Below are 12,211 nucleotides of genomic sequence, written 5' to 3'. Positions count from 1 at the left end.
GTGTAAATGAGGGTTCCCAGTGCAAACAATCCCTCATGTGTCTTCAAAGAGAAACGCTGAGGTGATCAGTTTCAGGGGCTGGCAAGCTCCCTCATATTGTTGTGCTTCCTCATTTTTAAGATTTCCTTGTCAACGCGTGTTTACAAGCTCTTGGCTCAGCAAAGGAAGTTATTAGTCAAAAGCTTGTGTCGTATAGTTTGTGTTATTTTTTTACTGTTGTCATGAGGACATAAAAAGCTTTAAAGGGTTGGTCTCCAAACACAAATTAGAGCATTTAGGGTTTAATTTGAGCTACACTAAACTGCCCGCCACGGGACGTCTTGTGTGGCGTTCAAGTGTTTTTTATGGCCGGATTGGATGACAGGTCTGGTAAGAGGCTCGACCTTTGGTAGTGGCTTGTTGTGGTTAAAAGAAAAGTGTCGCTTGAACAATGCTGAGACTCGAGAGTGCAGAGGAGATGCGGATCATCTCCTGCAGCAGGATGCTGAGTGTCAACCAACACAGGAAGTGAGGTCATGGTGTAAGTCCCCAAAAATTTCGGAGGCTCTCTGCTGTTGGCGCCAGAGGCCTGTAAAGCCCCAGTCACTGACACACACACAGCTGCTTTAAATAGTCAAATAAAGAGAAAAAGGGAAATATGTGGTTATAAATTAAACTAATTCCTTTTTTTTATCTATTTTCAGAGTTCTATGAACCTGCCTCCGGACAAAGCGCGGCTGCTCAGACAGTATGACAACGAGAAAAAGTGGGACCTGATCTGCGACCAGGTGCATTCATAAACTCTTATTCAAAAATGACCAAACCAGCACTCACCTGCCTCCATCACTTTACTCATTCTGCACCAACGCAGTGACTTCAGCAAACTGCACATTACAATATTTACTCTGTTGTGTATTTTCAGGAGAGATTTCAGGTGAAGAATCCGCCTCACACCTACATCCAGAAGCTACGAGGATACTTAGACCCTGGAGTCACACGAAAGGTGAGAGAGTACCAATGACCTTTCAAATATAAAGTCCACTTAAAGGGTAATTCTACCGATTTTCACACATCACAGTCTGTTTACAGGTGTCGGGGAGTTATATTGCGTATGTGGAAAAACATTTTTTATAAAGCCTTTTGTGGCTGATAAAGTGTGATAAAGTCGGTTGGGGCTGAAGACGTCAAGTGAGGTTGCCAGACCTCTGTAGCCCGCTCCTCATCTCTGCTCGAGGGTAGCATCTCAAGGCTACATTAGCCAGTACTTGCACAACACACCCAAAACCCAGAATGAACTGCCGGTGGTCGAGTTGCATTGTGGGTAATGTAATCACGATTTTGATTCTAAATCGAAAATCAATCTAAATGAGCTCTCGATTTTGACCTTCGAAGTCAAAAGCGAGATTTGCAATTCTCCCAGTATTTGTTTTTTCTCTCCAGCCCCGCCTACTTGTGCGTGTCTGAAGAAAAAAAACAAAATACTTCAAAGAAGACACAACCTATCTTGACTGCAGGTGCACTTATCGAGACGCTATGGCCACTGCCGGAGTCGGAAATGACGGAGAAATAACAGAACTGGAAAATCCTCCTGCCCCACCAGCAAAGAAAACAGCGCTCTTTTAAAGAAGAAATTAAAAATGTCAGTGACAGTTGTCAGGGCATAAAACCAATGATCTGTTGATCTTTATGAATCAAGACTTTATAATCTAACAGTGGCATAGCTGTCAGTGCTGAAAAAAACTGTTTAAATCAAAAATCGATTTTAATACTTTTTTACTTACAGTACATCAACGATACATAAGTGTAATGCTAAATCGGTGGGTACTCTTTTAAAAAAAAAACTGTAAACTCTCCCTCTTTATTAAGCAGCACTTGCACAATGATATTTCTGCAGCAAAACTCTGTGCTTTTCATTATGTGTTTCAGAAGTTTCGCAGACGTGTGCAGGAATCTACAAAAGTCTTGAGGGAGCTGGAGATCTCACTGAGGACAAACCACATTGGGTAATCAATACTTATCTCTCCAGTGTATCTGGGCAATTACACAGGTCCATTTAATGATGCACGAACCTGAAGGAAACCAGATGATTGTTTTTTGCCTGGTAAAGAATAGTCCTTTCTGTACTCTCTGCTGCTGCAGGGACCCAGTGCTCTTTCTGGTGCCCAGATATCCCCCATTGTTCTAACTTGCCAAGCTCTGCAGCTCCACTTCATAGAGCTGGTCCTCATAATGCCCAGATGGTAGCTATTGTGCTGCCTCGTCCACTCCCCCATAGTGTTGAGCAGGAAGCTTTGTTGTGTGTGCCAGAGGGACAGGAAGCCTGGCTGACCAATGCTGAACCCAGTGAAAACACACACACAAGGATACTTTCATGTTTACACATTTCTCACATTTTAAAGCAAACAATCCTTTTCTATTGTTTTGTCATAGACATGCAATACTGTGCAGCTCACTACAAACCCACTTGGTGTGCGTGTGGATGTTATGTAAAGCCTTTCTTTATCTTCAGTGTTGCAGACACGATCCTTGACTTTTACAATCTGATGTCACACAGCTACTCTCACGTATAAAACATGTGCTGCAGTGACTTGCCACTGAATTCCCGAAACCAAAAGGAGCCTGTAAAAAGGCTTTGATTTTCCATAGCGTTCATTGAGCTCCAAGATGAATAACTCATATTCTATTAGGCCTCATCAATAAAGAGTCGGTTTCAATGAGTTTCCCAGAAAGACTCACAGGGGGAAAGAAAAGAGAGAGCTATTTTCAGAAGACTTTTTGTGGATGGGATTAAGTGTAACAGATGCTGGTTTATTGTGTGTGTCTGAATCCTGGGCCCGTTCTGATGTTGTTATTCCAGAAATTGCCAAGGAAATCTGAAATAGCAACCGGTCGGAGAGAAGTAAAGAGAGAGAGGAAGGGTCAGAGGCAAGGAGGGAGAAATGGGAGGGAGGGTGGTGGTGGTGGTGGTAGACAGGAAACTGATGATCAAGCCCTCCTCCTTGTCCACCCCCTCCTCTCCTTCCAGTCTTCTTACTGCTTTGTTTGCTTTCCTCAGTTCTTCTCCTCACCTCTCTTCCCTTTCCCTCCCTCTGCTACTTTGAGGCTCTGATTGCTTTCCTGTCTGACTCGCCATTGGCTGACTAGCAGTCTGTCATCATAACTAGCACTCCGAGACTATTTTAAGAACCTTTTACCCCAATCCTGTCGCCCCCCCCTGGAGTTCCCTGAAGAAGAGGGGAGGAGGTGAAGGGGGTGTGAGGGGGGAGGCAGACTAAATACTGTTGACTGTCAGGGGTTCGACCTGAGCCCAGCTCCTTAAGCCATATGCCCTCCACATTCTTTCTCTCATCGCAGTGGGAATTCCTTTGTTTGGAGTTGTTTCTCTCTCTCCAAAAATCTGGAGTTAAATGTGGAGGAAATGTGAAGCCTCGCTCTGGTTTACTTTCCATGACATTCCTGCCAAGTTCCTTCAGTCAGGGGAGGGGCGACACCCCCATCAGAGCTGCCTTAAAGGATCATTCCGGTTTATTACAATTTGGGTCTTATTTTTTGTCATTTTTGGCTATAATTTCTATCAGTTATTATAACATCGTTGCTGAGATATTGGAACATGGTGGCATTTTACAATAATAAGTCAGACAGGGAAGAAACACCAGCTGACAATCAGGTTGTAAAGAAGCTGAAAGTTTCGTCAGATTACAGAATTTTTCTAGGTAAAACCAAAAGTGGTTGCAACCTAAATTTCTGTATAATTGTGTGCATGCAATACAATGGCAAGATGAATCAACAGACTGGTTGGGCAACAATTTCCGTATTGTATTTCCTAATCATTTTGGTTAACCTCTGTGTTCATTTAAAACCGTGTAATCGTCTGTGTTTTTTTGCCCTGTCTGACTTCTTCACAGATCTTAACTTAGTCACCACAAAGTCTTTCTTTTTTTCATACATCGTTCATCATCTTGTTTTAACATTTTTGAAGTTGTCGTAGTCAGAATTTATTCATCAACAATATTACCAATTATAAGCAGTAGAACAAGAAAAAATGAAAGAAAGAAAAATAGATGTGCTCTTAATACCGGGATAGGGCTGCAACTAACGATTCATTATCAATCGATTTCATTTGGTCTCTAAAACATCAGGTAACGGTGAAAAATGCCTCAATCACAATATTCTAGCGCACAGTGTGACATCATTAAATGTCTTGTTTTGTCTTACCAACAGTCCAAAATCTCAATTTATTCAATTTACTTTAATGAAAAACCAAGAAGTGTACCAAATCCTCACATTTGAAAACTTAGAAGATCAAATGTTTGGCATTTTTGCTTTTAAAATGACTTAAACAATTAATCGATTAGTAAAATATATATATATTTTTTTTCAATCGTTGCTGTGCTACAGTGAATCTCAGTAAGCATCAGGAAAGTCAGAGGACATTATGTACTAATTCATACATGCTTAAACATGCATACAAATCAGTGTGAACATGCATATCTAAATATTTAATAATATTAATACACATCCACTCGCCTACTTGATCCTTTAAGTACAAGTCCTATAAGAAGGCTTTTATGGATCTTAGAAATTACACCAATCTCCATTGTTTCTCTCTCTGTCTCTCTGTCTCTCTCTCTCTCTTTCTGCATTAATGGGTAAAATGAAGTCCTAAAGGATAAAAGGATATATGGGTGTGTTCATGATTTGGTGCCCTGCTAACCCCTCTGTGTTCCCATGCGTCACAGGTGGGTCAGGGAGTTCCTCAATGATGAGAACAGAGGCCTTGACGTCCTGGTGGAGTACCTCTCCTTCGCACAGTGTGCTGTCATGTGAGTACTTTTATACAAGTACACTTTATACACACCTACACACACACACACACACAGACACACACGCACCTCTCTCGTGATGTACTGTAGCCAAAAAGCTTTCCTAAGGAGCTGGGTTGGGCAGTGGATTCAGCTTAACACGTCGTGTCCTGTAATAAACTGCTTGTGCATCTAAAAATGTTGCTTTTTGGATGTGTTTGTATGACTTGGTGCACACTTGGCAAACTGAATGTGTTTCTGGGTAAATGCTACGTGGTGTAGCACTGAGCTATATACCTTTGCCTGACCGGGACACAATCTCTGTGCTGAGCTTTATCGTGCAGCTCGATGACAGTTCTTGTGATAACCCCCGGCTCTCTACCAAGCTGCCTTGCTGACCTTACCTCCCCCCCTTGCCTCTCCTCTACACCCCCCTGTGCCTCTGTGTTGGCTTCTCTGTCTGTCTGTATGCGGCCCAGGTTGGATTTTGAGGGGCTGGAGAATGGGGAGGATGGCTTCTTGGATAAGGCTAAATCTTGGAGCAGGTCCATAGAGGATCTGCACCATTCCAGCACCCAACCCTTCTGCAACACACTGGTGCGCTCTGCCCGCCAGTCTGTCCTCCGGTACGTATTGCTAAGCCAGCTTCCCCTGCTGTTACGTCTCCCTGTTATCGCCTCGCTCTGCTAACCTTGAATGCTGTAAACACGTATTAGCATGCAAGCCGGTTGTCTCGGTGCTGTTCGGTTTCAAGACGATGCCGAAATGGTTGATAAGTTATGACCTCGAGGCTCTGCACAGACTCAATCCGATGACAAGCCGTATCAGAGATAGATGCTAAAATCTTTGACCTTTTGGCGTTATGAGTCTCTCTTTGTTAACGGTCCTCCCACATCTGTCCAGATGTGCGTCTGCACTGTCTTCAGATGAGAGCCAGCTGTGAGCTGCAGCACATGTTGGACAGTTGTCTTCTCATCTCCGAGCCACACACAGACAGGAGATGAAGAGACACAAGACGTAAAGTCTCTAAAGAGAAAAATAGTCCACAAGAAAACTGTCAGGTCTTCATAGCATTTAGATTAAAATTACTGCTGAATCTGTATTAGGGAAATTTTTTTATTCAGAAACGTTGGATCAGGAGATACTGTAAAATCCATTTATATACTGCACGAGAAAAAGTAATACTATGTGCACATGATGACTGGGCAATACAGTTACATAACTGCAGTGTGTGTGCTGTGCATAAACCTCAGTCTGTTGACAGCAGCAACGAAACCAGCCATCTCCCATGATGCATCTGTAACCTCAAAAGCCATCTAAGTTTTTTCTGTCAGACTTAGTGCTCTGTAATTTTCTCTCTCTGCCTCTCTCTATGTGACACACTTAAAACAAGAATCATATGACTACAGTACCAGATAAACTCCAGAAATAAATGAAACAAGCTACGGTTAAACATCAAATTTAAAAAGTTTGATTACAGAATATTAACTTCTGCCATCCGTTGCAGCAATGGCACAGTTTCCAACAGCAAAACCATCAAGAACTCCCGCCTCGTGAGCCAAAAAGACGACGTGCATGTGTGCATCATGTGCTTGAGAGCAATCATGAATTACCAGGTAACAACATACACAATCTGACACGGATATTATGTGATAAATGTGAGGATCATGTGTTTCCTGTGCACAACATATTCTAATTCTAAGGTTTTTCTCACCACATCCTGTTCTCTCTCTTCTCTCTCTCCCTGTGTATCTTCTTCATGCAGTATGGCTTCAATATGGTCATGTCTCACGCACACGCAGTCAACGAAATTGCTCTCAGCTTGAACAATAAGAACTCACGGTAAGAACCGAGGCCCCCACGTCTCCATGGATGCAGGGCTGGGTCAAACAATAGGGGAAACCCTGCAGCCAGTTCATATGATATGCCTCTCGTTCTCCATGGGGCTCAGCTTCTCTCTGAAGTCGGGGATCAGAGGCGTGTATACAGGCTGTTAAAGGAATGTTTACTATAGGGAGATTAGTGGTAAACCGCCAGGGCTGATCACTTCATAATGAACGCCAGGACCACTTAAAAAGCTATAAAGACCTGCCCCCGCTTTAGAATTCAGTATGGATTATAGATTTCAACTCATAAGTTGATGTATTTGCATCAGGGCTGCATTTAACGATTGATTTCAATGTCGATTAATCTGTTGATTATTTTCTTGATTAATCAATTAGTTGTTTGGTCTATAAAATGTCAGAAAATTGTGTAAAATGTTAATCAGTGTTTCCCAAAGCCCAAGATGACGTTCTCAAATGTCTTGTTTTGTCAACAATTCAAAGATATTCAGTTTACTGTCATAGAGGAGTACAGAAACCAGAAAATAATCACATTTAAGAAGCTGGAATCAGAGAACTGTGCCTTTTTTTCTTTAAAAAGTTACTCAATAATTCAATAGTAGACAACTAATTGATTAATCATTGCAGCTCTAATTTGTATTAATTTTGAGGACCTACATTCTGGTAGCATAGATGGTATAAATATTGTGCTTTTGCACCTTTAATATGAAAGAGTTGGTGTTTGCAGTTGAACTTTATCCAGGTTTGTCTTAACAAGTGTCTCCTGTCTTCCAGGACAAAAGCCTTGGTCCTTGAGCTGCTGGCTGCCGTCTGTCTGGTCCGAGGAGGTCACGAGATCATCCTCTCAGCATTTGACAACTTCAAAGAGGTGCCCAAAGCAATGTTTTAATGAAACTTAAGCCTGTATCATCTAAAGTTGCACTGTTTATATTTGTTGGTAATACGTGTCTAACCCTGTGAGGATTGAATGTGCTAAAAAAGAAAATATCTAACTGAAAATTGCCACCATTCCCCACATCTCTGATGTGCATGGGAGCGTAAAGGGCCAGTGTAGAGGGATGAAAGTGGAGGAGCACTGGGAGATTTCATGTCTACTGAGGGTGTAAGTGAAGCTCTACGGTGGCCTGTCTGAGGTCATTAGTCTCATTAAGACACCAGATGTGAGCCAACCTTGAACAATGATAAGGATCAACTCCCTGATGGGAGCCAGCGGACCACAAAGGTTTGCTTAGCCTCTCGGTTTCTGCCTACACAGTCATCCAAACACCGGAACAAGACAATTACCTCGCAGTCGAAAAAGCCCCAGAGAGACGCGAGAGCTAATCAACCCACTATTCAAAACTATATGGTATTTCTGTAGTGGTGTTTATTTAAATGATACATTAATACAAGGTGACAGGTCTTTGAAATCACTCAAGAAGGCCACCTACTGTATGGTATTCAACCACGGCTGCAGCACAGCACAACCACTACTATTTGTAGTGAGGATTGTCAGAAATGGGCATGTACAGTACTGGAAAAATCACGTTTTAGAACATGGAAAAAATTTTTTTCCCCTGCAGTGTATTTTTGTGTAGGAATTTGGCTAAATAAATGGGTCCCGTGTCTTTATCTTTCTCTGGCTTCCCTTCCCATGAATTATGATAATAAGAAGAGGTTGTTGTTGAAAAATGGAGGAAGCTGTTCTCTGTTTACATACAGCTAAGCTCTTCTTTGATCCTGGAATGTGTTTCATGTTTATGATTTGTCACATTAATGTAATACAGTAGATGTATAGAGAACTTTAGAGGACCTTTGACATATATTTTAAACTGTATTTCTATTGCAAGACACAAAAGAAAAACCCACAAACGTTGAGGGTATATGATCTTGTTGGCAAGTAGAAATAGATAATAAGATAAGTAGTAAATTAAAGGGGAAAAAAGACAGTAGTGCCTTTACTCTGAAGTACGTAGTTCTGGCATAGCCCGTACAAGCAGTGCCCATTTCTACATAAAAACCTCTGTTTTCAATTGCAGCTTCGCCTTGATCTTCTTCATGGCACAAACCAACTTAATGTTTTCACGCCACTGTACAGTATGTGGAGGCCGCTTTGACCGGGAGACTGTGATCTTTCCTTTTGCTATTAAAAGCAATATCCTTAATAGATACCTTAAATTATTGTTCGGTATGTTTTCAGATAAGACACCAAGAACAAAACGTGCTGAGTTTAGGGTCAAATTAATACCCAAAATAGACTGAATGTCTTTTTTAAACATTTTGTCAATGCTGTAGGAGTTTCGGGCACTCCCAAAAGATAAAGGCAAAGTGCCATAACACAAGCCCTCCAACATAAGTCAGATTTGTATATTTTAACACAAGACAAGGAGTTTTTAAGTAACTCATTTTGACCCTTTCATTCAGATTATCTACATGTTGGGCTTTTTGTTATTCCATGTTCAGTTCAGTTCATTTCAGTGCAGTTTTGTTTTTTGTTCCCTCCTACATTTCAACTGAAATGTAATGTCATAAATGTATTTTTAAAGGCACAGTGTGTAGGATTTTGAGGGATCTACTAGCAGAAATGGAATATAATATTCATAACTATGTTTTCATTAGTGCATAATTACCTCAAACTAAGAATCGTTGTGTTTTCGTTAGCTTTGAATGCACCCTTCATATCTACATAGGGAGCGGGTCCTCTTCACGGAGTCAGCCATGTTGCAATGCCAAGTTTCTACAGTAACCCAGAACGGACAAACCAAACACTGGCTCTAGAGAGAGCCTTTCGCGTTTCTACATTACCGGAAGGCCACCGTACTGACACACTTGTGAAACTGCGATAACGTGAACCGTAGAGTGCAAAACCTTGGTACCACCAGCCTCCTTTTGACTTCCGTTGCTCCTAAAGTGCAACCACACTGCTTAATGCTGCCAAATCTTACAAACTGTGCCTTTAAAATACTTTTGTAAATCCTCACTATTCAAAAAACAACCTCTGTATTGTTGCATCTTTTGCATTTTAGGTGTGTAAGGAGAAGCAGCGCTTTGAGAGACTGATGGATTACTTCCGCTGTGAGGAGGGAAACATCGACTACATGGTAGGATAAGCTTTGTATTATGGATGGATGTATTCTTTTGGGTCTGTCTGTCTGTCTGATTTAATATATTTGGATGTAAATCTGTCTGTGTCTGTGGTCCAGGTTGCTTGCATGCAGTTCATCAACATTGTGGTCCACTCGGTTGAGGACATGAACTTCAGAGTTCATCTGCAGTATGAATTCACCAAGCTGGGACTGGATGATTACCTGGAGGTACGGTGACAATGCTGTGGTATATCATCTAGAGGAGACTATTTGTACAGTATTGTTCAGTACATCTCTAATGCCGATTCATTCTCCCTCACGTCAGAAATGTAAACACACGGAGAGCGACAAGCTGTCGGTGCAGATCCAGGCCTACCTGGATAACGTGTTTGACGTGGGTGGTCTGCTGGAAGACGCGGAGACGAAGAATGCAGCTCTGGAGAAGGTGGATGAACTGGAGGAGCACCTATCTCATGTAAGTGCACCACCCAGTCTGGACCACCAACACGGCTCTCTTGGTCCCGTTCATGAGATTGTTGTGGTTCACCAGACATGTACTTAACTTAGCTGTTTCTACGTGGTGATTAAAAAAATCTACTCGGTGTTTGCATTTTACAAGTGGTTCAGAATAATGACGGGGTGGAGAATGCTGCAAAATACTGTGCGTGAAACAAGCTTAATATTGTTCTTGTTGTTGGCTCATTCTTTCTGGGCAATTGCCTTCGTATCCCACGCTGCTTTGCAAAGACCTTCTACTCATAGAAAGGTCGTGGGCAGCCCTGACATCACTCGAGGAATTTCATAACAAACTCTGCTCTCAGGGGTCAGGAATGATGGGGGAGGATGAGGGTGAAGAATATCTGTGAATTCCTGTGCAACATGTGTAATCTGTTCAAAATCAAAACTAAAAGCTGTGTCATGCTGTTGCTGCGTCATGCTGCTGGGTATCTCTTATTTCATATTGATGATGCACAGTGTATAGGGGAGGGAGTGGAACTGGGAGAGATGCCCGTGCTGTGGATCAATTCTTGAATTCGCCTCCTCTCATCTCTCTGTTGTTGTTCTCTCCGTCTTCTTTCCCAGGTGACGGAGAAGCTGCTGGAGATTGAGAATGACACAATGATGAAAGTAGCTGATCTGGAGAAGCTGCTCCTTCAGAAAGATAAGGACCTGCATTCAATACGGGTAAGCTGGCAGTCGCTAATGATGTAATATTGCTTTGCCTGCCTCGCATCAGAAAGGCTTCACTTCACTTCACTTCACTTCACAAGATCAGTTTCAAATGCATGAAGCTAAATTGCTGTGATAGCAAATTAGGTCAGCAGGAAACAGGATGTTTCTTTGGCATGTGGAGTCATTGTGTTGTGCTCTTTATCGCCCCCTCGTGACTGTCCAGGAGACGTACGAGTCGACCAACACCCAGGTCACCACCCTGAGGAGGGTGATCAAGGAGAAGGATGCCGCCTACCAGAGACACTTCAACATCGAGAGGCGTCTGCTGGAGCTCGAGCAGCAAGGCACCATCCGTTTGCACAAGAAGGCCGATGGAGACATCGCCATCGAGCCGCTGGTCGTCGGGGGTGGGAGTGGAGTTGGGATTAGTGGCCTTGGGATCCCACTGGGTGACATCAGGCAGCTGTCTTTGGGTTCAACAGCTGGGTTGACCGAACCAGGAGGACCAGACACCAGTTTACCACCAGCCAGTGAAGCCCCTCCACCTCCTCCTCCACCTCCACCGCCTCCTCCTCCTCTCCCCTCCCTCTCAGGTGATAGACCATGACTCACAGTGATTATGTCTGGTGACACATATATGTGAAAGTTGACTTTGTCACACTATAGACCCACAGACGCGGCCTATTTTCAGTTCCCCTTCTTTGTTCATTCGTGCCAAGCCAGGTGATGAGTCGCAGCAGTGTGTTTTTACCCCAGACAGGAAAGGGAAATACAAAGTTGTTTCCTTTGTGAGCGTGTGTAGGCAGACAGACTGTAGCACAGGAGGAATAGTACCAGCTGTCAGAGCAGTTTTCAGCTCTTTTATTTGTTATTTAACCAGGAAAGAGCTTCTCTAAGATTAAAAAATCTCTTTTACAGGAGTGTTAATAACAGCACAGCATACAGTAGAACATAAAACACAGAGGTTACAAAACATATATACAGAGATAAATATAAAGAGAATAATAAAGGATCACAAAACACAGAAGATCAAAGTGATGATATAGGGTTGATGAAATTACTTTTTAAAAAATGAATACATAAAATGGATCTTTTGTTCAATTGCTCCAGTAAAAAGCATATTAACACTATATTGTACTTTACTTGCAGGCCACGGTGTACTAATCCCACCGCCACCTCCTCTCGCTCCACCTCTGCCAGGCGCTTCTCCGTCAGTTTTCCTCAGTGTGGGTCTCTCAGGTGAGAGCTGATATAACATTACATTATTGTTATGCACTTTTGTACTTTTTTGCTTTCTATTCCACTGCAGGTAATAAAGCAAAAGATAACATGGTTATACTTTATATGA

At 42.5% G+C, this 12,211-nt stretch overlaps 1 protein-coding gene across 8 annotated transcripts in view; it reads left to right on the top strand.

Annotated features, from left to right (window-relative positions):
- Positions 1-12,211, top strand: part of fmnl3 (formin-like 3) — a 41,024-nt gene that overhangs the window by 18,542 nt on the left and 10,271 nt on the right. For 4 of the 8 annotated variants that reach the window (XM_074644311.1, XM_074644313.1, XM_074644309.1 and 1 more), the window contains exons 2-15: positions 684-767; positions 902-982; positions 1,906-1,982; positions 4,719-4,802; positions 5,261-5,407; positions 6,289-6,397; positions 6,547-6,623; positions 7,400-7,493; positions 9,631-9,705; positions 9,808-9,918; positions 10,016-10,165; positions 10,774-10,875; positions 11,087-11,456; positions 12,013-12,102. In XM_074644311.1, the coding sequence (XP_074500412.1) occupies positions 684-767; positions 902-982; positions 1,906-1,982; positions 4,719-4,802; positions 5,261-5,407; positions 6,289-6,397; positions 6,547-6,623; positions 7,400-7,493; positions 9,631-9,705; positions 9,808-9,918; positions 10,016-10,165; positions 10,774-10,875; positions 11,087-11,456; positions 12,013-12,102 (1,651 nt within the window). The remainder of the gene's footprint in view (positions 1-683; positions 768-901; positions 983-1,905; positions 1,983-4,718; positions 4,803-5,260; positions 5,408-6,288; positions 6,398-6,546; positions 6,624-7,399; positions 7,494-9,630; positions 9,706-9,807; positions 9,919-10,015; positions 10,166-10,773; positions 10,876-11,086; positions 11,457-12,012; positions 12,103-12,211) is intronic. The other 4 variants (XM_074644317.1, XM_074644316.1, XM_074644314.1 and 1 more) reach the window with 1 other exon arrangement.

Source organism: Sebastes fasciatus, chromosome 8 (assembly GCF_043250625.1).
Source record: "Sebastes fasciatus isolate fSebFas1 chromosome 8, fSebFas1.pri, whole genome shotgun sequence".
NCBI classification, from domain to species: Eukaryota; Metazoa; Chordata; class Actinopteri; order Perciformes; family Sebastidae; genus Sebastes; species Sebastes fasciatus.
The sequence above is the reverse complement of the archived record's forward strand: the minus strand, read 5'-3'. Positions and strand labels throughout refer to the sequence as shown.